The sequence below is a fragment of the Eptatretus burgeri genome, chromosome 6 (assembly GCF_056783735.1).
Source record: "Eptatretus burgeri isolate ZD-2024b chromosome 6, Ebu_testis_v1, whole genome shotgun sequence".
Lineage (NCBI taxonomy): Eukaryota > Metazoa > Chordata > Myxini > Myxiniformes > Myxinidae > Eptatretus > Eptatretus burgeri.
This window is the reverse complement of record NC_140966.1, coordinates 31586409-31613466: the sequence shown is the minus strand read 5'-3', so window position 1 is coordinate 31613466 and position 27058 is coordinate 31586409. Positions and strand designations below refer to the sequence as shown.

The 27058-nt window shown below is 43.6% G+C and overlaps 1 protein-coding gene across 4 annotated transcripts in view; it reads right to left on the bottom strand.

Moving 5' to 3' along the window:
* Positions 1-22: 22 nt before the first annotated feature.
* Positions 23-27058, bottom strand: part of LOC147024496 (uncharacterized) — a 105460-nt gene continuing 78424 nt past the window's right edge. Inside the window, exons 6-12 of one of the 4 annotated variants that reach the window (XM_085884478.1) lie at positions 25492-25613; positions 25164-25254; positions 24754-24966; positions 24550-24678; positions 21086-21196; positions 6916-7063; positions 23-6268 (exon numbers count right to left, since the gene is read on the bottom strand). In XM_085884478.1, the coding sequence (XP_085740604.1) occupies positions 6176-6268; positions 6916-7063; positions 21086-21196; positions 24550-24678; positions 24754-24966; positions 25164-25254; positions 25492-25613 (907 nt within the window). In that variant the 3' untranslated portion in view covers positions 23-6175. The remainder of the gene's footprint in view (positions 6269-6915; positions 7064-21085; positions 21197-24549; positions 24679-24753; positions 24967-25163; positions 25255-25491; positions 25614-27058) is intronic. The other 3 variants (XM_085884476.1, XM_085884475.1, XM_085884477.1) reach the window with 3 other exon arrangements.

The window sequence follows — 27058 nt, the reverse complement described above, 5'->3', positions numbered from 1 at the left end:
CATCATGTTTGGAAAGAGGTGATGGCAGTTAGATCCACATTTATTATAATGCACACTTTTGGATGTGCACAGTGATAAACAAAGTTCATTAAAAAAAAAGAAAAAATATAAATGAAGCTATGACTGCACATTAACAAGGCCTTCCCAAGGCCCTTGACAAAGGGACATGGCCACCGCTGTCCACAAAGCACAAAAGAGTTCCCCCTCCCCTCCCTCCCCAAGCCTGTTGTGTGAAGAATCATCTCACAGAAATTAACATTAGAAATAGTTTCTAAACTTCCATAAGTATTAAGGGGAGGGGGCAAGGTTGCAACTAAGTAAGCTTACATTGGAAGCAAAATAAAAACACATGACAGTACAACAGATCCTCCTGAATTTGTTTACAAACAAAAAACAAATACAAAAGTTAAAATCATGGTATTCACAACGTTCAGAATGAACCCGAACGCAGATCAAAACTGGCCTAACAAGAAGCTGCAGAACCCCATACTCTACATCAACCCTGCCCGTTGAGCTGAATTTTATACAAGATCCATCATAAAAAGCAGTACATCATGAAAAAAATCCCATCTGTTCAACACAGAACAACTGGATCTCAGCACAGTATTTGATTTATACAATTCTTCAGTCCAAAGCTTCTTTATGTCTCAATGTGGCCAAAAATATTATCTGTAAATCCCAGTAACTGCTCAAAAATTTACTTTCTTTTTAGCCTACCGTCAACGCCAAGTATTTCTTTCAATTCACGAACACAGAACAAACCGATGAGTGAATGCCAAAACGCAGAAAAGTGGCCGGAGACGAATCAATTGCTGCCATCCATGTCGACATAGCGCACATCATCCCCGTTGCGGCTTGAGCCCGGCGAGCGTTCTGGGCTCACGCCTCGGCTTTCAGGCCCGCTGGCAAAGTCACGTGGAGACACACCGCCGTCACCCTCCGTCGAACCTGCGCCACGCTCGCTGTCGTAGCCCATCTCCTCCTCATCATAGTTCCTTATCACCTGCCCTCCCCAAAATGGCAAAAGAACAAGTAAAAGAAGCGGCACGCTGGGGCATCATGGCGATGAGGTATGAGGCATCAAATATTATAAAATCAAATCATTGTTGTTTACTCAAAAATGAAAATGCATGATTGTGCATTGGGATAAGTTCACCATTTTTAGAGTGGAAAAGACTAATTTTGAATTACACACACCATTACAAAACAATTCATCAACCATTTGTTTTCTAGTGGGGTGGTGCTCAGGCTTTCACAGATAAAGCTCAGTCCCTGTCATTGACACTTTACATATCAGGCATGAAAACTTTGTACATGATCACAGCTATTATTATCCTGGTAGACATACAGTGGGGAGAACAAGTATTTGATACTGCCAATTTTGCAGGTTTTCCCACTTACAAAGCACGTAGAGGTCTGTAATTTTTATCATAGGTACACTTCAACTGTGAAAGACGGAATCGAAAACAAAAATCCTGAAAATCACATTGTATGATTTTTAAATAATTAATTTGCATTTTATTGCGTGAAATAAGTATTTGATACATCAGAAAAACAGAACTTAATATTTGGTACAGAAACCTTTGTTTGCAATTACAGAGATCAGACGTTTCCTCTAGTTCTTAATCAGGTTTGCACAGACTGCAGCAGGGATTTTGGCCCATTCCTCCATACAGATCTTCTCCAGATCCTTCAGGTTTCGGGGCTGTCGCTGGGCAACACAGACTTTCAGCTCCCTCCAAAGATTTTCTATTGGGTTCAGGTCTGGAGACTGGCTTGGTCACTCCAGGACCTTGAGATGCTTCTTACGGAGCCACTCCTTAGTTGCCCTGGCTGTGTGTTTCGGGTCGTTGTCATGCTGGAAGACCCAGCCACGCCCCATCTTCAATGCTCTTGTTGAGGGAAGGAGGTTGTTGGTCAAGATCTCGCGATACATGGCCTCATCCATCCTCCCCTCAATACGGTGCAGTCGTCCTGTCCCCTTTGCAGAAAAGCATCCCCAAAGAATGATGTTTCCACCTCCATGCTTCACGGTTGGGATGGTGTTCTTGGGGTTGTACTCATCCTTCTTCTTCCTCCAAACACAGCGAGTGGAATTCAAACCAAAAAGCTCTATTTTGGTCTCATCAGACCACATGACCTTCTCCCATTCCTCCTCTGGATCATCCAGATGGTCATTGGCAAACTTCAGACGGGTCTGGACATGCGCTGGCTTGAGCAGAGGAACCTTGCGTGCGCTGCAGGATTTTAATCCATGACGGCGTAGTGTGTTACTTATTATATGGTTTTCTTTGATACTGTGGTCCCAGCTCTCTTCAGGTCATTGACCAGGTCCTGCCGTGTAGTTCTGGGCTGATCCCTCACCTTTCTCATGATCATTGAGGCTCCACGAGGTGAGATCTTGCATGGAGCCCCAGACCGAGGTAGATTGACTGTTATCTTGAACTTCTTCCATTTTCTAATAATTGCGCCAACAGTTGTTGCCTTCTCACCAAGCTGCTTGACTATTGTCCTGTAGCCAACCCCAGCCTTGTGCAAGTCTACAATTTTGTCCCTGATGTCCTTAGACAGCTCTCTTTATGCCTGGTGTTGGCACAGTGGTTAGGGCAGCGGCTTGGGATCCAAAAGGTCCTGAGTCCAAGCCCCGTTGGGCCACTGAATTAATACACCGGGGGTTGACTCAGCCTGTCATCCTTCCGAGGTCGGCGAAATGAGTACCAGTGTACTGGGCCGGTGTATACCCCGGTTAGAATAGGTGTACCATATCCCTGTGTCGTAAGAGGCGACCAGGGTTGCGTCAGGAAGGGCATCCGGCATAAAACCTGTGCCAAATCACTATGCGGATCATACGGATGATTCGCTGTGGCGACCCCCAACGGGAGCAGCCGAAGGAAGAAGAGAGTCCTTAGACAGCTCTCTGGTCTTGCCCATTGTGGAGAGGTTGGAGTCTGATTGATTGAGTGTGGACAGCTGTCTTTTATGCAGATAACGAGTTCAAACAGGTGCAGTTAATACAGGTAATGAGTGGAGAATGGGAGTGCTTCTTAAAGACAAAACTAACAGGTCTGTGAGAGCCGGAATTCTTACTGGTTGGTAGGTGATCAAATACTTATTTCGTGCAATAAAATGCAAATTATTATTTTAAAAAAATAATACAATGTGATTTTCAGGATTTTTGTTTTAGATTCCGTCTTTCACAGTTGAAGTGTACCTATGATAAAAATTACAGACCTCTACGTGCTTTGTAAGTGGGAAAACCTGCAAAATCGGCAGTGTATCAAATACTTGTTCTCCCCACTGTATATCAAACATACACATGACAGTCACTTCAAAAGTAATGCCCCACATGTTTTTTTTTGACAACACCATTCTACAACATTGTTACTTGTACAGCACAAAGGTACATCATTCCCACATCATAATATTATAATTGCATTATCTTCCCACATGTGGCATTGCTGTAGCTGTCGTCAAACATGGCTGCCCCCATGAATGCCCGTCAGAAGCAACGTGCTCTTATTGACTTATTGGTGTGTGTGAGGAGGAGACCATTGGAAACATCCACAAGCGACTATAGAAGGCGTATGGGTTCGATGCTGTTGACTGCAGCACAGTTGGTTGATGGGCCAAATGGATAACGTCCGCAGGAGTTGAACATGCCAATATACACGACTGCCCTCGCAGTGGCAGGCCACGATCAGCACGGATGAACGGCAATGTTGAACATCATCTTTATGGCAGACAGATGCATAACTGTTCGAGAACTGTCACTCCAACTGAACATTAGTGAAGCAAGCATGTGCAGAACAGAGAAACAGTGAGGCTATGCAAAGGTTTGTGCTCGGTGGGTTCCTTGACTCTTGACAGACACACACAAGGTGCTCAAAACCATTTGTTCAGAACTGCTTGTGTGGTTTGATGACAAAGGACAGCAATTTCTGGCACGCATCATGATGGGAGACAAAACCTGGTTGCACTACTTCAAACCAGACGAATAGACAGTCGATGGAGTGGCATCATGTAAATGCTCTTTGGAAAAAGAACTGCACCCTCCACCAGTAAGGTCATGGTGACTGTTTTCTGGGACATGGAGGGGACTATCCTGGTGGACATCATGCCAAAAGGAACCATCAAACAATTCAGAGGCATACGAGAACATGTTGCAGAAACTTCTTGCACATCTGCACCGTGTTGGACCACACAGGCACAGGCATGACGTTTTGCTGCAGCACAACAATGCTCAACCTCACATCAGTTTGAGAAATATGGAAGCAATTGCACGATCGGGTGGACTGTGTTGCCCCATCCTCCATACAGTCCCGATCTGGCGCCATTGGACAACCATCATTTTAATCAGCTGAAGAAGGCAGGACAGGAATTTTTCCGCAAAGGCACACAGGCTCTTGTTCTGAGATGGCACAAGGAGGTTGAGCGTGACAGTGATTATGCGGAGAAATACAGTTGATTTCCTGGATAATTTACCTTTACACTGAACAAGTAGCAATTCTGCAGAATAAATACCGAATAGTGTTGAAAAAACAAAATTGTGGGGCATTCCTTTTGGAGAGACACTCGGCAACGTATGTGGGAGTGGGGTACGACTTAGATAGCATATAAAGTTAGCAAAGTTTGTGTGTTAGTGTTGGTTAGAGCATTTTCTGTAACCAGGGACTCGTCATAGTGAAGCCATCATGTTATTATGTATGCCGTGAGGGGCGTTATAGTTGGCATAGGCATTATATAGGAAAATGTAATTTTTGCAGGCCGCCACCTCTGTGAACCAAGTAATCCATCCAGGCAGGGTAAGGAAAGGTGCACTTGATGTCAGCGGTTCATGTTTGGGTCGATAAAACTTCCCCTCGTGGCCTGCATGCGAAGTACAAGGCCTCCGGCGTGGCACCGGCAATCACAAGGACTCCCAATGCACAACCTATGCTACTTACCCTGGAGACCTGTCTGTGACTACCCAGATCCTTTGAGAACATGTCCACCATCCCCCACAACAATTGAGAGTGAATGAGTGTGCTCATGGCACCCCGGGTTGATATTGCTGTACCAAGTTCTTCTTCTTCTTTTGTATACAACACAAGGATGCAGCGACTATACAATGATGATCAATATGATCATCATTGGTTAGGCACATGGGTGTGCCGCTGATGCAATGTGCTCTGTAGGTTAGGACACGAATTTGGAACTTTGCCAGGGTGCTGAAGATAACTTGCCTATTCTTTGCAAAGGACACCGTGGGATCAACCATCCACCAACTAATTTGCGAAACAGAAAGAACAACACAGTGTCTCAGGAACTCAATCGTGCAGCAAATTATGAAAACTTCCTGCCTGGCATCATTACAAACGATGAGATATGGTTTTGACTATGACCCCATGATGAAGCGTCAGTCATCTCAGGGGAAGAACCTGTCATCACCTCAACCAAAGAAAGCAAGGCAGGTGCACTCAAATATGAAGACCATGTTGATTGTGCTTTTTTTGACAGTGAAGGTGTTGTACACCATGAGTTCATTCCATAAGGTAGGATGGTGAATATGTGGATTTAACTGTTCTGAAATGCCCAAGAGATGCAGTTCGATGGAAGTGGCTTGCAAAATTAATCAGGATTGTGGATGTTGCATCACGATGATGCGCCGGCACATTCAGCACTCTCCACAAGAAAGTTTTTGGCAAAGCAAAACATTCCACTGGTTCCCCACCCACAAAACATTCAACAAACAATGTCATTCTGTTCCACAAAATGAAACGCACCCTAAAAGGAAAGAGATTTCAAGATGTGCCAACTGTCATCCAAAATGTGACCCAGGTATTGAAAGCAGTCATAAAAGAAGAGCCCCAGGGATACTTCAGAAATGGCACGACCACTGGAATCTGTGTTCAAACCGGAGTCGATGACTTTGAAGTGGATACAATTAATTAACTGTGTCCTCCTTTAGTTTTGTAAGAAGAAATTTAGTCGTGGAACTTTTTGATCAGACCTCTTGTACTTTTTTTTTAAAATAATACAATTCCATGCTATTCTGCATTTCGAGGTATTCTTTTTCTTTACAGGAGCAAGGCTGTTTTACCCTATAACTGACAGTGAGACAAGCATCAAGGAAATAAATGAACCAGAAAAAATAAAAATAGGATAGGGCGAACACACAGCAAGTATGATGGTTGGGTTATGAAAGGTTAATGGGGGTAAGAAAGATCATGGGTCTGCTTGCAAAAAGATCATGGAACAAGAGATGGCGTTGCACTGCTTGTGTGAAAACCTGGAGAGAAGAGCAAGACAGAACAGTCTCTGAAAGGTGCTTCAATAAATGAGAGAAGCGAGGAATACTCAATAGATTATCATTTTCAGTGCCCATTATAATTTCCATATTGTCACAACCTGTTGTCTTCCATTTCTGAATAAAATTACCAGTATTTGACTGGTGAAGGCACAATGTGAAAGAAATGCCACGAAGCTCTGGCACCCAAAACCATTCCACATTTAAGATGGGTCCACACTCCACCTTGTTGCTTCTTGAATACAATTTGTTTCAATACCTGCTGAACCAGTGAAGACTTTCATAAAGTACATGCTGTTTTGCAGCATGGGCCAAATTCAAGACGAATATGTTGGGAGAGTTCGATTTGAGTTTGAGTGTGCTGTCCCAATACTTTTGGTAACACAGATGGCAAAATGATGAGTCACTGGGCCAAAATAGTTTTTGTAGATAGCAAAATGACTGCCGACTTTATATTTAAAGATAATAAACTGAGAACGAGTTCTTTCCATTTACTGTAGTTGTGCAACAACGAAAGGCAGAGCCAGGACTTCAATGAAATGATAAAAACAAATTTAATGCCTTTGAGATATTAAAATTGCTTCACAACAGGACCCAGAGTCGAAACTTCATGGATAACACAAGCCTACCTTCACATCACTCTTCTCCAAGTCCACCTTTTCCCGCCGGTCACGACTTCTGTCTTTATCCTTGCTCTTCTTCTTCTTGCCTGAAGAGCGAAGGTCTCTGTCACGGCTGCGGTCTCTGCCTTTGTCTCGTTTCTTTTCCTTTTTGTGCCTGGAAGACCCATGCATGATTGCACTTTAAAAATCTGCCCTCTTTTCAACGAACATTCAGATTTCTTCACAAATTTGACACCAACACTGTACAAATTCATTTAACATCAGAATATATTTGGGTTGCAGAACATTTTGATCAAACAAACACATGAAAATAACAATAATAATAATAATAATAATAATAATAATAATAATAATAATAATAATAAAAACAGCAATGCATTATCCAAGTGACGACATAGATTGTAGAGAAGCCACAAGCAAAGCTGACAATTTGGAAACCTAGAAAAGAGGAATGATTGCACGCATCCCTCTCGAAGGGTCTGGAATGGTAGCTTCAGCTTTCAATGAAAGGCCCATGGAGTGATTTGCTTTGAATTAATGTGGAAGCAAAATGTGGAAATGTGGAAATGAAGCAAAATGTGGAATTAATGTGGATACTCCATCTCTTCTGGATCTGATTTTGACAAATTTCCCTGACAATATCTGCTGCTCTTCCTTCGCTCCAATTGGTTCTTCTGACCACGTCCTTATTAAAGTGGACATCTCTCTGGCTGTTATCAGAGAACCACCTCACCGCCGTCGAGTCTGGCATTTCACTCAAGCCGACTGGCAGGGTCTCCGAGCAGCCATCAAACTTACAGACTGGTCTCCTATCACTACTTTCTCAAACATCAACTCATCCTGGGAATTCTTTCAAAGAAACTTGCTCTCCCTCATGCACAGATTTATCCCCTCTCGTGTTCAGTTGTCTTACCCTTCCTCCCGCCCTTGGTTTACTGAAGCTTGTGGTGAGGCAGTTGTCCTGAAACAACTTGCCTTTGCCTCATGGAAAGCAAACCCAACTGAGGGCAATCTCAGTTCTTTCCACAAAGCTCGGAACAAGTGTGTAGCTACCCTCAGGAGAGCCAGAAAACAACATCTTTCTCATCTCAAGTCTGAACTCTCAAACCTCTCTCCCTCCTCAAAATCCTGGTGGCGTTTAATCAAATCTGTTTCTGGTGTATGTTCCCCCTCCATCCCCTCCCTTACCTCAAATGGCCGCACTGCTGATTCCACACGTGATAAAGCCGAATGTCTAAACTCGGTGTTTGCAGCTAAATCTTGTGTCCCAAACCCATCACTATCTCTACCCACTTTACCCAGTCGCACCCAACTGTCCCTGGACTCTGTATCCTTTTCTCCTGACAAGGTGGAGAGCTTGCTTTCAAACCTCGAGTCAGATTCTGCAACCGGTCCAGGCGGCATCCCACCACGTGTCCTCAAAGCCTGCTCTTCTGCTCTTGCTCACCCTCTCTCTGTTCTATTCACCCTCTCATTTTCCCAAGGTTATCTGCCATCTGCTTGGAAATCTGCTAACATCACTGCCCTGCATAAAAAAGGTGCAAAAACAGATCCCTGTAACTATAGACCAATCAGCCTTCTCCCAATCATCAGCAAGGTTATGGAATCCATCATCGCTTCAGACATGAAATCCTTCCTCTTCTCCAATGGCTTGATTTCCAATCATCAATTTGGTTTCAGACCAGGTCACTCTACCCTAGATATGCTACTACTGCTCTCCCATCAATGGATGGAGGTCCTCAATGCCAGACAGGAAATCCGAGCCGTATCCCTGGACATATCACGTGCTTTTGACACAGTCTGGCACCCTGCCCTACTCACCAAACTCTCTGCCCATGGTATTCAAGGCCATCTCCACTCATGGCTCGCAGACTTCCTCTCCTGTCGCAGTCAACGTGTGGCCCTAAATGGAGTTCTTTCATCCCCTCTTCCTGTGCAGGCTGGAGTTCCTCAAGGTAGCGTTCTGGGCCCTGTTCTTTTTCTGGTTTTCATCAATGATCTCTCGGACTCTCTGGAAAATCCTCTATTTCTCTTTGCCGATGACTCAACCCTCTGCCGTACCATCTGTCATCCCTCAGCCCGGCAAGCAGCAGCTTCTTCGCTCACTGCAGATCTGGATAAAATCACAAACTGGTCCAACACGTGGAACATGTCTTTCAATCCAGACAAATCTCACACTCCAACTATGTCTCTTCGAAAGGACCGTTTACAAAACCCCCCCATCCACTTTCTCAACAATCCTCTGGAAGAAGTCTTTTCTTTCAAGCTTCTGGGTCTCACTATCTGCCATGACCTTTCCTGGGAAAGTCACATTTCCAACCTTGCCTCAAAAGCCATTCTCCGACTGGTAATCCTCCGTCGTGCAAAGTCCTTCCTCGGCCCTCTTGAGCTCTGACCACTTACAAAGCTTTTGTCCGTAGCCTGATGGGTACTGCTCTCCCCTCTGGGCTGGTGCTCCTGCCTCCCACCTTTCTCGACTTCACGCTGTCGAAACCAGGGCTTTAAGATCATTGGCATCTCCCGCAATGAAGCTGAGTCTTTGGGCCTCTCACTCAATCACCGCAGGTTGGTCGGTGGTCTTTCTGTCTTCTACCGACTCCTCTCCAGCCTTGCCCCCCCTGCTCTCTCTGCGATTTGTCCCAACCACATTTCCACAGGGCGCTCAAGGTCCGCCAACAACCCCCTTCTGGTAAAACTACCAAAATCACGAATCACTGCTCATGTTCACTCTTTCATTCCTCTTTTTCCCGCCTTTGGAATAAACTTCCTCACTCTATTCTTTCCCATTCTTCCCTTCAGGCTTTCAAAACAGCTGTTCACCACCACCTCTTATCTTCCCCCATCCAAATCCTCGATCTTTTCTACCCCCGATAATCCACCCAAGTCCACTTCCTTCAATTCTCCTGCTTTCCTTCCTGAAAGTCCCTTTAATGTCCATCTTCCCCTCGCCATGTTCCCCGTCCCATCCCTCTCCCTTCCACAGTTCACCTGTGTCTGTTCCCCAATGTTTTGTCCCTTCCACTCCCACCCCTCTTGTCTCATGCCTCCTTGCTGTGAGTTGTGTGTTAGCTCTCATACGAGCCTCGACCAAGGTATACAAAAAAAAAAAAAAAAAAAAAAAAAAAAAAGCATAACAAATGAAATACAATGGGAAGGTGAATTCAGAACCATTATTACATTCTTTGATGCACACCTTAACAAACCAAGAAGGAAGGAATTAGTATTTTGGGAAGAGAGCAACATAACTCTTTCACCCCAAGTTTTTTTTTTTTTTTGACATCTTACTTACCCATTTGTGCCGAGGCAATAATTTGTAGAGGCGCCTTAGGCTGTGATTACAGCTTCGCATGTTCTCGGATATGTCTGCATCAACATTGCACATCTGGATTTGGGGATTTTCTCCCATTCTTCCTTGCAGATTTGCTCGAGCTCTGTCAAGTTGGATGGGGAACGTCGGTGAACAGTGATCCACAAGTCTTTCCACAGATTCTCAATGGGATTCAAGCCTGGGCTTTGGCTGGGCCACTCAAGGACTTTCACGTTCTTGATCTGAAGCCATTCCAGCATTTCTTTGGTTGAATGCTTGGGGTCATTGTCCTGTTGGAACGTAAATCTTCACCGCAGTCTCAGGTCTTTTGCACTCTGAAGTAGGTTCTCCTCCTCAAGAATTTGCCTGTATTTGGCTCCAATCATTGTTCCCTTTATCCTTTCAAGTCCCCCAGTCTCTGCTGCTGAAAAGCATCCCCATACCATGACCACCATGCTGCCACCACTATGCTTCACAGTAGGGATGGTGTGAGATAGGTGATGAACTGTGATCGGTTCCGCCAGAACTCGTGCTTTGCATTCAGGCCAAAGAGTTCAAATTTCATCTCATCAGGCCACAAAATATTTTGTCACATGCACTCAGTCTTTCCTGTGCAGTTTTTGCAAACTACAGACATGCTGTCAAGTGCCTTTTTCTCAGGAGTGGCTTCCGTCTGGCCACTCTACGATAAAGCCCAGATTTGTAAAGTTCTGTAGAGACTGTTGCCCTTCTGGCAGGTTCTCCCAGCTCAGCCAAGGAACTCTGTAATTCTGTCAGAGTGGTCATTGGGTTCTTGGTCACCTCCATGACCAAGATCCTTCTTGCCCGGTTGCTCAGTTTGGTCAGACGGCCAGCTCTAGGGAAGTCTCGGTAACTCCATATTCTTTCCACTTCCAAATGCTGGAGATCACTGTGCATTTGGGAACTTTGAACTCTCCAGAAATTGTTTTGTACCCTTCCCCAGATCTATGCCTCATCACCATTCTCTATCTCGGAGTTCTTCGGACAATGATTTGGACTTCATAGCAGACTTTCTGCTCTGACATGCAGTGTCAACTGTGGGACTTTATATTGAAAGGTGTTTTTCTAAATCATATCCTATCAATTGAATTGGCCATAAGTGGATTCCAATAAAGTAGTAGAGACTTCTCAAGGATGATCAAAGGAAATTAGATGCACCTGAGCTCAATTTGGAGTGTCATAGCAAAAGGGTTGAATACTTGACAAGACATTTCAGCTTTTCATTTTAAATTAATTTGTAAAAAAAATTCTAAAAACAAGTTTGCACTTTCTCACATTATGGGGTACTTTGTGTAGATCGGTGACAACAAATTTAAATTTAATCCATTTCAAATTCAGGCTGGAACACAACAAAATGTTAAATATACCATCAGAGATGGGGAATCCCCCATTGAATGAAAAAGGTCATACATATTCCAGATAATGAGGGAGGTGAATTGGAAACAAGACACCATTTGGTCATCTCGAAAAAGTTCCCCAGGGGTGAGGAACGTAGTAACCAAAAATAATTGAAATCAGATAAGCGGTTTTCCATTTATTACAAAAAACATTTTTTTCAAGATGGCCGCCCCAGTCGGCCATCTTGGATCCTGCCACGCCCAAAATCAATAGGGTTCTTCCTTTTCAGGTGGAACATGTGTGACCCAAATTTCAAATTGATATGGCGAACAGTTTATGAGTTATCACACTCACAGCTACAAATGTTGACGCCCAGCCAGCCAACCGGACGGACGGACAGCCAGACGGACGACCCGGGTGACAACAATATCCCCCTTCCGCCACGCGGCGGGGGATAAAAAGTCAAAGGGTGTGAATACTTTCTGAAGGCACTGGAAATACAAACAGACCTTCTGTATTGCGAACTGTGGTGTCTGTCTGTGTATTCACCTATCACCCGTTTATGGTGGCCGCTTCTGTGTATGAATAGCTGTGCACGCAGGCAAAGCACAACATTCAATTTTTGAAATGACAGGGTAATAGGCATGAATATTGTTGATGCCAATTTTTTTATTTTTGCAAGTCGGATATTCTGCACTTCCTTCAGACAAATCCAACCTCCGCCACCCGACGATGCACCACCATTTCACGCTGGGCAGTATTGTTGCGGGGCCGGGATTCGGTGGCGAGCACGACCGCTAGAGGGAGCAGTAGAGTCGGCCCCACCGAACACACCAGAATTGAGGTCGTGCCTTTTGGATAAGTCCGAAAGGCAGGGGTCCCTTACAGGACCATGAATCGCCAATAACACTGAACAACAAAAATTTTTTACTGGAGATGTGTAAAGTGATTTAGACTAATTTGGGTACGCTGATTTCAAAAATCATAACCGTTTTGCTGTATCACGTCAGGATTTTCAGTAACAGAAATATTCCCATTGCCTAGAAGTCAGGATTTCAATGAAATTTACAAAAATTCATTTATTCATTTATTTCATCATGAATGCTTCAAAATTATAGAAATTACAGAAAAACTCCACTAGAATGTAATTAAAAATGCTTTAGGCATTTGGCTTTGCGTTTGTGCTGCTCTGTGTCAGTTTCACGATGCAGGAACCAGCAGAAATCGCCCATCATGTTCGGGTTGTGCCGCCCTTGGTAGCAGCGTCTCCATGAGTGAAATCTCTTGGTGGAATCGCTCGCCGTGCTCGTCCGAGACTGCTCCCAAGTTGTCAGGAAAGAAGTTCAGGTGCTGGTGTAGGAAATGGATTTTCAGGGACATCCTGGAGCCAAGTTTCCTGAAGGACTCCAGCAGCTGCTGCACTATTTCTTCATAGTTGTCCGCGCGCTCGTTCCCCAAGAAGTTGTCCGTCACAGCTTTGAAGCTCCTCCACGCTGCCAGCTCTTTGGGGTTTAGAGTTGTCGGAAAAGTTTCGTCCTTCATAATCTGTCGGATTTGCGGTCCAACAAAGACACCAGCCTTGATCTTGGCCTCCGACAAGGTGTTGCCAAACTTTTCCTTGAGGTATAAAAACCCACGCCCATTCAGATCCATTGCCCGTACAAAACTTTTCATCAAGCCGAGCTTTATGTGGAGTGGTGGAAGGAAAACCTTGGCTGGGTCGACAAGGGCGACATGCTTCACGTTGTGTCGACCAGGTACATGCTCTTTTCGCTCTTCCCAATCTTTCTTCGTCCAGTGATTCTTGTCGTCTCTGCTATCCCAGAGACAAAGGAAGCACATGTATTTCGTGTAGCCTGACTGCAGCCCTAACAACAGCGCCACCACTTTCAAGTCTCCGCAGATGTGCCAGTTGAAGTCATTGTACTTGATGGAATCAAGCAGCTGCCGCATAGTCTCATAGGTCTCTGTCATGCCGAACGCGTGAGCCAGTGGGACTGATGGTTTCTCGTTGCCATTGTGGAGCAAAACAGCCTTCAAGCTGTTCTTCCCCGAGTCGATGAAGAGGCGCCAGTCTGCAGGATCGTGATCACACCCAAGTTCTTTCAACAGACCGTTGATGTCACTGCAGAATGTCATCGTGTCTTCCATCTCAAAGAACTCAGCCATGTCTCTGTGACGTGCTCTGAACAAGGATATCTTGGTGTTAGGTTCAAGTAGATTCCACTGCTGCAGCCTTGATCCAAGCAGCTCTGCCTTCGCCTTTGACAGCGAGAGATCTCTTACAAGATCATTTAAGTCTCCCTGGTTCAGAAGGTGTGATTCTTGAGTGTCGGGTTCAAAAGGTTCATCATCACCATCCTCTTCACCACTGCTTACAGCTATGTTCTGATCAGCTGGAGGTGTTGGAACGGGTTCTCGTCATCATGAGGCACAGGTTTACGAGCAGAGACGCAGTCAGCGTACTTGATGTGACCTTTATTCTTCTTGTTGAAGCCGGCGATGCTTGTGCAGCAGAAATAACAATCATCATGATGATTCTGCGGCTCACGCCATATCATGGGCACCGCAAATGGCATGCTCGCGCGCTTGCCCACCAACCACTGAGTCAAGGTTGTGTGACAGCTTGTGCAGCAGATGTGTGGTGCCCAGCTCTGTTCTTGGTCCCCCACCTTACACCCGAAGTAGTGAAAGTAGGCGGCCTTCATTTTCACTGCTGTAGATATACTTCGCTGTTGATCTTTTTTGGTATACCGACCACAGACATAACAGAAGTTGTCAGGATGATTGGTACAGGAACGCCTACTCATCTTTATCTGAAAGAAAGAAATATAACACAAGTTAACAACAATTGTACGAAATAGACATGTTAAAGACATATGTAAATTTCATTGAAATCCTGACTTCTAGGCAATGGGAATATTTCTGTTCCTGAAAATCCTGACGTGATACAGCAAAACGGTTATGATTTTTGAAATCAGCATACCCAAATTAGTCTTAATCACTTTACACATCTCCAGTAAAAAAAAAATTTTGAAATTTGTTGTTCAGTGTAATTTGACCGCGTGGGGTAGGGTCAATTGCCAAACTTCAATATACCTAATTACCCACGCGGCAAAGCTACTAGGGAATTCACACCCGAGACGGACCGCGAGCGGAACGAGCCGTTACCGTGCCTGAACCGTGTGTAACCCGAGCGGAGATTACCAAGGCCTGTCGGTCCAAATGAACAATTTACTGCCTCACTATTTCTCAACACACACAGTGCAAAGCCAATGAAAGAAACAAAGAAACGAGCTGGAACATTTAATAAAAGTGATATTTATTTATAATGGGGCAGGAAAGCACACAAGAAGGCAGAGTTAACCGAATGAAAGGAATGCAGGTATGTACAAGGCACTTAAACAATTCCACTTACAGGACGGTGCCACCCGCGCGCACGCACGCACACACACTGGACCTCATGAATCTATCTCGGTCAAGCCGGGCCGTGATACCTGCCCGCTTCGTGCGGCCACACCCACTCCGAGACCACCATGGTGGGACCCGAACCCACGCCTGCAACTCCACGGCCCACGAAAGAGACCGCTCAACCACGATCACCACCGTCTGCAGAACGCTCCAGCCACGACCACAGCGTCTGCAGAACGCTCCAGCCACGACCACAGCGTCTGCAGAACGCTCCAGCCACGACCACAGCGTCTGCAGAACGCTCCAGCCACGACCACAGCGTCTGCAGAACGCTCCAGCCACGACCACAGCGTCTGCAGAACGCTCCAGCCACGACCACAGCGTCTGCAGAACGCTCCAGCCACGACCACACCGTCTGCAGAACGCTCCAGCCACGACCACTCCGTCTGCAGAACGCTCCAGCCACGACCACACCATCTGCAGAACGCTCGTCCAGACCACCACACTCTTCCTCTTTTGGTGGGAGCTTCTTCTTCTCCCCGCCACTCGCCTCCTGATTGGACGGTGGGTTGTGTGTGAAAGACTGGTGCCTTTCCTTGACGTCGTTTGTCTCTGGTTGTGCTCTTGAGGGAATCTTGCTTGTATGTATCAAAAACAAGAATTACATGGTAGAAACCTCTGGTCAGACTCATCACCCTATCATTGAAGCATTCACTGAGGTCCTTCACTGTCACGTCCATTGCTGGTTTCTTGGTCATTTTCTGAACAACGACCATTCCATCCATGACTGCGACCTTCGTGCTAGTACTGCCATCAATTACAGCATCAGCGGGTGCTGCTTCCATGTGCGTGGCATCAAGCTCATCTTCTGGTAAAGACGGTTCCTTGTTGGCAAACTTCTCCAAGTTGTGGATTAGCTTCGACTTGTCGGTGCATGACAGTAAGCTACCGTTTGGTGCAAACAGGGCCCTCGGTGTCACAGTGAATTCAAAGTTGCCAATTGTATCCTTCTGGTCGACGTCCCTGCTGGATCTGGAGAGTACCATCAGTCTTCCATACAAATCCTTGGTTTCTTTTAGATCTATTGTCTTGTCCCTGATCTTGATTGCTCGTGTTGTATTGCCAGACATGTACATTCTGTTCTTCTTCTTCACCGGTGCCCATAGGCTGACATCACCACTTATCCGTTTAGCAACAAAATCTTCATAGAGATTCTGTCCCGTTTCATCAATGTTCAGTATCTGTACTACAAATTCTTCTGGCACATAAGCGTGGGTGACCACATTGAAGAGCTGGTTACCCTCAACTTCAAATGGATTTTCATGACTAAGTATGGCAGCCTTGATTCGGTCAATTGCATTGTGTTCACGCTTGACGACACTTGGAGACAGGCCATGGTGCTCAGTGATCTCACTTTCCTTCAGACCAAACTGTCCCTTAAACTTGCAAGACAGGCGTGACAGTTCAGGTGCAGCAGGTGCAGTGGCATCACCTATGTTCCCAAGAAGATCACACTTACAATACATCAAACTACAAAAACTTAAAATCAAACGTTTTACTACTGAAGGTGCCGAAACCTTCTGATATTGAACAGACACACCCAATGTTTCATTGCACAGATGGCCGTTTCCATGGCAACCAACTGTTCCAATAATTGAAAATCATAATACTTATGTGTAAGTTAGTCATGGTCACTATATTTAACCATTATTTAGGCCATCCGATGGAAAATATAATTTTTTAAAAAATATATTAAAAAATGGCAATTCCACTCCAAAAATGCAGTTTCCATGGCAACCGACAGTCAAAATGCAACATTTTATTATCTTATAAAATCCATTGTTAGTCATTTAACAGTAATCCATCATCAGTTGGTTATTTTGTATTGTTTCAGATTTTTTTTAAATTGGAATTAAAAAAAAAGTGTTTTTCACCCCAAAACAACCTTTCCAAAAGTTGAAAAAATGTGAAACATCATTTTTTTTTATTTGAATCGATTTTAAACTTCTCAAAAATCTATAGGTTTGCTACTCTCCAAAAAATTCCAACGAAATTACACAAGGAACCTGACTAAAATAAAACAGAAATTATTAACTAAAAAGAGCAATCAAAGATTGCAGACCCTTGCCAAGAGTTAAAAGACTTCTTTTGTGTGGTTTTAGGGTACATATTTTATAGATGTATTCACATTATAATTGTACTGTACATACTTAATCGAGGTAGCCAGTTGCAAAAAGAATATGGAAAAACATTGTAGTCCACATTGGCACATAATGTGCGGACTCAGACTGACAGACAGACCGAATGCAATACCGTCTCTTCTGGCGAGGGTAAAAGTTATTAACAATTAAAAACAGGTCCACACAGGCAATAGAATGTTCTTGGGAATGTTAACATTGTTTCTGGTTAATTAATGTTCCCATTAGAACCATTTCATTAAAGGGAAACCCAAACACTCAGTCAGACAGACCAACTCAATGCTATTCAATCCCTTGATACCGCACAACATGGAGGAGTATTTTTCAAATTTATGAAGTTAGCAATTTTGCGATTAAAAGTCGAAATCATCTTCTTCTTCTTCTTGCTTAGCTGTGACGTCACACCAAGGAGTCGACCACCATATCCGTATTGGCAACGGGTTACATCACTACAATTTAACTCAGAACGGCAAATAATTTTCTATTTTCCACAAATATGGCGAGTCGATGTATCCTTGGTGGTTGTCGTAACACAAACCAAGATGGTTGTATGCTACACCAATGGCCAAAAGAAATTGGACGAGGTTTCTCCGAAATACCAGTGTGGATCAGGCCAAAAAAAAAAATTAAAATAAACCAATGTCACCCGCAGGGTGACCCGTATCTTGCCAAAAGGTGACCACGTGTGACTTCTTTAAGGTCACACTGAGGTGAACAGAGCTGCTATCCACCAGGAGCGACTCCTTGAGGAATATCTGCCTACGAGAGATTCCGATGAGAATCGTTCTACAGAGTAACCATGAAAAATATGCGTTTGCCTCACAACGTCACCAAATGACGTCATAATGTCTCAAGCTTGACATATCTAGAAAGCACTCATCGAGGTGTTCAATTTGAGGTATGACACGATATGGTTCCTAAAACTTGAAAATTTGACCTTGGGGTCAAATGTTTGACCTAAGGCACTAACCATGAAGGTCAAGGCCAATCACCACCAAAAATTAATCAGCTGAGCGCCAGACCATGAACTATATTCCCATGAAGTTTGAAGACGATCCGATCAAAATTACTCAAAAAATAAGGGTTTCGTCGACTCCCCTGATTTGCAACAAAGTGACCTTGACCTTTGACCTTCAAAATTTTATGCACTGAAAGGGACCTCTATAGGCCTCTGATATGGGGTTACAAAAATTTCCAATGATAACTGTGCTCTGCAGAATTTGTTATACGTGATTACAGACAAAAAAAAACAAAAAAAAAAAAACATACAAGCTGACTAACATATCTTGCAAAAATTTCGTTTTGGCAAGATAAAAAGTTCCCTTTTATACTCAGAACATTTTGCGGAGAACTGTTATGCAACAATAGAGAGGGCTAGATTGTGTGGTTATCCGGCACGATCGAGAGAGGATGCCATCCCCACGATTAAGCGGAAGAAATAGCCATCGCTCAAAAATGCAAAACCATCTCTACCCAGCTACCAGCACATGTACACAGGTGACCACTCCCCCCTCAAGCCCTCATAACTACCACAATACCCAGCATCCCCCCCACTCCCACCCCTCTCTCTCTCCACAATCCCCCATCAACCATCACTCACAAAACCCAACACAACCCCACACTCTAACTTCCCCCTCGCACCACTCGCCTCCACTGAGGCAGGACATCCTCATGATAACACAGCACGGACATGATGGTAGGACATGTCACTGCACAACCACAGACACAAATGGCATCCCGGGAAAGTACGAAACGGGACAATCCCATAACAAACAGGACACCGAGTCAGCTTGCGGCGGTGGGACAAAGCATTCTTCACCAATTGTCAGCCGTGTCATGTCTGCTGGAGTAATAAAACTGATTTATCAACGAATACAAAATCCCTCACAAACTGTCAATTGAATGAAAAAACAAAACCCACCAATCTAGAGTGAACATGCGACCAGCATTTTCATCTTCAACACCTTCAGTCACCATTTTTGTCTGAATCACTCGCACAAGGCTCAAAACGACACGGCTCTACAATTCCCCTGAAAGTGTTTCAATCACTAATTTTGTCTCACATAGTTTCTTCAAAACCACACTGATCATTTTCAACATGCTGACAACCCTCAGAGTTGCGAATGACGGTGGAATCAGTATCGGAATCTGACCTCAAAATATACTGTTTTTCGATGTAAGCCGCCATTTGGATCAAAGTGGGTTCAAGGTGTGACATCACTGGCGAAAATCCACACTTCAGGACCTTTTTGGCACTTTGTGATTGGCAAAAAAATTCAAATTTTTTTCCCTTCAAATTAGGTGATTAATGATTTTCTATGGTTTTCAGAAAAGAAAAGAAAAAGAAATTGCGTTTCAGTTCCTTCCCCTTTAAGCTCCAATTCCAACTAGTCTTTCTCAATCCCAGAAAGAGGGGCTGTGTAAAAACGAAATCGAACATTTTTAAGAAGTCAATTTAAGTTGTGAATTTGTTCCTAAAAACTGCAACGTTATACAAAATTACATTTGGATATAATTTTCTCAGATGCATGACATTAAAATTACCTCTGACACTGAAAGTGAGCGGAGGTGTTTTCACCCTCACCTGTTTGACTGTGAACAGAACATTTCAAAAAGTCGTTGACCGATTTGGATAAAATTCGGTGGTGAGAATTGGTGTGTGACAAGGAAGATTTGATTTTGGTGAAGATCTGGATTCGGCTCTGGATATGAAAAATTTTCAGCGATTGATCACCATTCAGAGATGGTCTGTCTGTCTCTCCCTCCCTCTCTCCCTCCTCTCTCATTCTCCCTCTCTCTCCCTACGCCACCATTAAGCCCTCTCTCTCTGTTCCCATCACGCATGCCCTCCGCCACCACGGACATCCTCTGCTCCCCCTAACCCCCCCCCATGCCCTCTCTCTCGCCGCTCCTCTGATGCCATGCCCTCTATCTCTCCACTCCCACCACACCACGCCATCCCTCTTCGCTCCCCCCAATGTCAAAAGCACCTCCCCCACATTTCCCTAACTTTTTGGACTTAGAACATTCAAAGGCCTCTGATCGAATCTTACAAATCTCTTCATCCAGCCTGCCATTTGCTAAACTTTAACATCTGCTTTACAAAAACCTACCTCCTGCATACATGATGTTCCCGATTCCTCTGTCGCTCCTCAGCTATTGTTTTTTCCTCTGGTTTGACATGCCTGAACCACATCCCGGTGGCAGAGTTGCGGTTTACATCAAGAACTCAAGAATTTCTCACTGTCTATGTACTGCTGTCACATCTCCAATCCCCAAAGAGTACCTTTTGCTGTGCTTTCCCCTCTCCAACCACCTCTTGGTTGCCCGTGCTGCACTGTCCTCCAAAGTGAGAACTTCATTTTCATTTCTCTCTCCAAACATGGACCAACTTAAAACTATATATCCCAACTTACTCAAACACTAAGGTGATTTCTACTGTCACCATGCAAATTGGCTGGGTATTGACACCTCTTCAAACAGTTCAGTCATTCAAACATTCAGCCTCACAATGTCATGATCTTTCTAAGGCAAACCATATATAAAACAGTCCCCCCAGTAACAGGCTTCTGGTGAGCTCTCAAAATCCAGGCTCACTGCTTAGCTCCACTCATTTGTGCCTCTATTCTCTCACCTATGGAACCAACTTCCTCAGTCTGATCAAACCCATTCCTCCCTCGAGGGATTCAAGATAAGATGGCTATTCGCCAGCAACTCAGGTAACCCGATCCATACTCATATTTTTTAACCCTCATTATGCTCACACATGCGAGGACCTATCTGTTGTGCATGGCAGGCAATAAGCCAACATTTGCATGCATGAACATCCGGCTCTGAACCATTAAAACGAGCAGAAATAAAGTCGAAAAGAGAACAAAGAATACCACACATGCACACCTACTTTTTTGGTGAGGGTGAACGAGATGCCTTCCTTTTTGGGCTGCGCATCTTTATAGCAGGGGGCGTCCGGGAAATCCTGCGCCGTGGACTGTGGGATTTGGGAATTGGAGACCTAGGGGGTATAAATGTATACATAAATACATAAACATGCAGACATACACACGATAGGCACAGCTTCCATAGCGAATAAAAGCCTTGATGCAAAAAAAAATTTTTAGGACAAAATAAATTGTCAAAAAGTTCATTCAACCTCAGTGAAATTTAAAAGTTTCTAACGTTTTGATCAAGCTTGTGGAAATTTATGGATCGATGCAGCCAAGATGGTGAATATAGGGAGTACAAGTTAAAAATATTCATTATTGCTGATGCAAACATGCTCATGATCGAGATCTTGGAGAAAAAGCTAAAGAAAATGGGTCGAGTGAACTTTTGTATGATCCACACATCAAATATTACAAATGCTCACAACTGCATGCAAATATATTTCAGACTTCGTCATCAGGTGCTATAAACTATTATTCATCCCCAAATATTGTATTTTTCCAAACTTCAAAGTTTCTTATATTTTTTATAATTTTTAGATGGAGGCCATTCAACCCATCATGCCTGCACGAAGACCATACTAATTTATCAACACAAGATCCAAAGAAGAAAATGCAAATTTTTATTGTATTTTTTTTTCATCCATGTATTTAAGTTGTTGTAGTTTTTTTATTTTTTTGCAGTTATTTTATCTATGCCTTTCATTATCTTAAACATCTCTCATACCTCCTCGTAACCACCTTCTTTCTCGTGAATAAAGCCCCGTTTCCTTCAACCACTCCTCATAGCTGAGTCCAGAAATCAATCTCGTAGCCCTGCGCTGAACCCTCTCAATGGCATCCATGTCCTTCCAGAACTGTGGTGACCAAAACTGCACACAATATTCTGGATGTGGCCTCGCTAAGTTCCTGCACAATGTTAACACCACCTGTTTTGATTTATAAATGATCCCCCTCCGAATAAAACCTAAAGCCCTATTTGTTTTACCTATTGCTACCTGGCACTGTGCTGACTGCTCAACTTCCATATTTATGACAACCCCCAGATCCTTCTCTTGTGTGACATGCTCCAAAATTACCCCTTGCATCATGTAATCTCTATTTTCATTGTTCTTTTCCATCCCCAACACCTTGCACTTGCTCAGGTAAAATTCCATCTGCCAATCTTTTGCCCAATCTATGTAAGTATCAATACTTTCCTGTATCTGATCACCACCCCCTCGCTTTGTGTCAACTGCAAATTTGGAAAGCTTACTCTTTACCCCATTATCCAAATTGTTGATGTAAATAATGAATAGTAATGGTCAGAGTACTGATCCCTGAGGTACTCCACTACTTACATCCTCCCAGCAAGATATCCTCCCACGGACAGCCACTCTTTGCTTCCTACCACTAAGCCAGTTTACAATCCAATTAGCGACCTGACCAGCCACCCCACAAGCCCTCACTTTGGATAACAACCTCCGATGTGGTACCTTATCAAATTCCTTCTTAAAGTCTAGATATACTATGTCAACTGCCTTTCCCTCATCCACCCAATCAGACACTGCTTTATAGAACTCTAAAAGTTTTATTTAACAGGAACTACCTTTGGTAAACCCATGCTAACTACCTTCAATAAGTTTGTATTAATTTAAATGGTTCCTCATCTGATCCTTAGTTAATGTCTCCAACAACTTCCCCACAACTGAAGTCAAACTAACAGGTCTATAGTTTCCAAATTCTTCTCTGGATCCTTTCTTAAATAGTGGTATTACATTTGCTACTCTCCAGTCCTCCGGTACCTGTCCTGACTCTAGGGAACTATTGAAAATGTTCATTAACATCTCGCTTACCTGCTTAGCCACCTCCCTCAATACTCTCGGGTGCATACTATCTGGCCCCGGAGCCTTATCTTCTCTTAGATTACCTAGCTGTTCCTTTACTTCCTTCACTCCAACCTGGATCTTCTTTAAAAGCCCTTCCTCATGTCCTCAATAGATACTCTCTCAGCTATTGGCAATTCTCCTGACTGTTCTTGTGTTAAAGTTGAAGAAAAATACCTGTTTATTAAGCTTCCTCCTTTCTTCCCAAATGCACTGCCCTCTCCCATCTTCCCCATCACCACAGTCCCTCTCAACCTCCACCTTGACCCACACCCTCTCCAAGCTCCTTTCCACATTCCTGCACCCTGCCAACAGCACCTTTCCCTGTCCCTGACTGTATGGACATAAAACATCCAAGGCCGCCACTTCAACCTGACAGATCTCTCAATCCAGGCCGCTGCTGATAAACCAGACATATCTATAATAGAATCCTTCTTCCCATGGGACATCGCTGACACACACACAAATTTTATATATATATATATATATATATATATATATATATATACATATACATATATATATATATATATATATATATATATATATATATATATATATATATATATATATATATATATATATATATATATATATACATATACATATACTCTTCTTCTTCCGGCTGCTCCTGTTAGGGGTCGCCACAGCGGATCATCCATATGATCCGCATAGTGATTTGGCACACGTTTTACACCGGATGCCCTTCCTGACGTAACCCTGGTCGCCTCTTACGACACAGGGATCTGGTACACCTATTTTAACCGGGGTATACACCGGCCCAGTACACTGGTACTCATTTCGCCGACCTCGGAAGGATGACAGGCTGAGTCAACCCCCTGGTGTATTAATTCAGTGGTCCAACGGGGCTTGAACTCAGGACCTTTTGGATCCCAAGCCGCTGCCCTAAGCACTGCGCCAACACCAGGCTTAAAAAAAAAAAAAATATATATATATATATATATATATAATATATATATATATAATGATGATAATAATAAATAACAAGGACAAATGTGTCCAAGAGCCGCGTCCTAAAGGCAATAGCAACAACTTCCGATATTTCGTCACATGCCTTGATGGAGCCAATAGCGAGACCAGTCATGGAGGCTCCTCGTTCATGACAAGAAAATCGTGTATTTACGAAATTACAACACATTAAATGGAATAATCTTTAAACAGAAACGTGAACTTTTCGAAACTTTAAAGCAAATGTCAGAATATATTTAAAAGTTCATGATAAACGCTCTCAAAAGGCACCCTCAATGCGAGGATGTGTACAGGTGTTTAGTATTTAAGGAGATCTGGATCCTGTATAAAAAAGAGCCACGTCCTAAAGGTTTTGTCTTCACCAGAAGAAGAAGAAGAAGAAGAAGAAGAAGAAGAAGAAGAAGAAGAAGAAGAACACGGAGCCCTCTTGGCGTCAGCGTTCGCTACGCGAGACGTGGCTAAAAACATATATATATATATATATATATATAAATAATAAATAAATGAATATACCAATAAATAAATTATATATATATATGTATATAAAAAACACACACACACACACACACCTGCTTGCACTCCGAGACCGCCTCAGTGAACTGTAACTTCGAGGAGGGGTTTTTGAGCGTCTCTTCTTCTCCCCCCTTTCTTCCCTCCTCTTATCCCTGCTTTTCAGCAGCACAGAAAACGCAGGACCTCTTTAGAAGCAAGGCATTAGAAACACTTGTTAAAAAATAGTAAGAAATAAAGCAAGCAAATGAAAATGCATGTACCTGGATTTGGCGGGAGTAGGCGAACGCCGAACACGATCACGGTCACGGTCACGGTCACGTTCACGGTCACGGTCACGGTCACGGTCGCGGTCACGTTCGCGGTCACGAGATCGGCGTCGTGGAGAACGAGTACGTCGGTGAGGAGTACGGGAGCGTCGCCTTGGGCTGCGTCTTCGGTCTCGTGACCGTCTCCGAGAGCGACTGCGGGAACGTCTGGCGAGCAAAAGTATCCCATATTAAGAACGAGTCTGTAAATGGATATGAACTTTAACCGAGCTTTGCATCATCATACGTGTCTGCTCAATGAACATACACATTTGAAGCTGTCTTTGCCAAGCTTAGCAATCTCAACTTTTGCCCATGTGCAAAAGGCCTGAGAACATGCAACACTTGTTGCATGCACCACATACCTGCGCCTCGAGCGTGATCGGGAACGTCGTCTGCGTGAGCGCGATCGTGATCGCGAACGCTTCTTCTTGTCATCCTTTTTTTGCGCAGAATCTGGATGCAATTTAGATAAGGTCATTAATACATCCAGCTCACACTCACCTCTGAAATCGGTCATAACGATGAGCAGAAGGTAAACAAAAACACACCATACAACATCCTTCATTTACTTCTATAGCACTTGAGCTCAAAATTATATTTTGATTCGCTTTTTTTTTTTCCTTTCAAAATACGATCAAACAGTGAAATAATAAAAACAGAAGAAACTGAAAGCTCGAATGATGAGCTAACCAGGATCAATGGCAGCCGAGATGAGAGATTGAGCCTCTCGCACCCTCTTCATGGCCTCCTCAATTTCCTTGGAATCATTTTTTACAGCCGGCTTAATGACTGTGGCGGTTGTGCTGTTCATTCTGTGCAAGACCAAAATCAGAAATCAGTCCAGTGAGAATGCACAATCGATGCCATCATCAGATGTCCCACATAGCACAAACAACTGTCAACCGGATGAGCTCAAAGAAACAAACTAAATCCAAAAAAATTACTCAAGCTACCAAAACATCTCTCTCTGGACGAATCAATCACTTGCTTCTCAAAGGGCAACAATGACAAGGTAGGGCTGGAATTTTTCTTTATTCAACTATAGTACTTTCTGCTTCCCAAGACAGACCCAAACATTTATCCCAGTAATGGCATATGGGAGAACATCTTAGCCTTGGTGATGTCAATTTTAATTGTTCAATGACAAATTTTATTACCTACCAGTTTGACATACTGCTTTGCTTCCCAAACTCTCTTGGGTGCCACAGCTTCCAAAATCCCAGCTGACTGCACACCTCAACTCTTCTGTTCCTCACATCTCTCAAATGTGGGACTGCCGTCCAGAGGTTGTGCTGTCATTCTTCCCTCCAATGCCTCAAGTTGGCAGTGCACCACATGCTCACATTACCCATACCCCTTCCCCACAATCTTTATTAGCCACATTTACCAATTATAAAGCAGGAAAAGAAATCCTTCTGAACCCAACCTTCTTCATTACACATGGCAACATTTCCTTCCCTCCTCTTCCCAGTTGTTCATTCCCTTGCATAGTGTCCAAGAGTTGCCCCACTGCCCTACTGTCAGTTATCACACTACACTTATAACCTTGCGTATCCCCAAGCCCTCTTGTTGAGGGGATAAAAATTCTGGTCAAAGCCTCAACACTATCTGCATAGAATTTTGATTCCTAAACAGACAAGCATGGAATGCACTTTTGCACTGCCAACGAGTATGTGGTGTGGCGAGCTGAGCACTGCAATGTACAGGATATCAACGGAATCAGTTGCTCGTCAGCTCTTTTGATATGGCACAATAATGGGAGAGATTTTGGTGAGCATGCAATGGAAAGCATTTGAAAATATTTCAAAGAGAAGTGCTTATAAGATAATTAGCTATTTCCCCACCCTACGGGTGGGTGTATAATGCACCCTTGAAGTGAGGTGCAATCTTTGCTGAAGTCAACTAACCGATGATATGGATACAGCCATAATTATATTCTAAGAGTACGTACTTCACAGATGCTTTGATTTGTTATAAATGAAAGCATCAAAAAGTAGCAAAATGGGATTGTATTTTTTAAGTTGATGTATAAACTTGCTACGACATCAAAAACTTGCCAAAATACAACAGCAACAAAAAAAAAAATCGATCACATAATGTTCTGTGTGCAATGCCCAGATAAATATACTCTACACCAGTGTGATGATGTCAGCTTGCATCAATGATGATGTATACACATTCATACCAATAAGTGTGTGTGTGTGTGTGTGTGTGTGTGTGTGTGTGTGTGTGTGTGTGTGTGTGTGTGTGTGTGTGT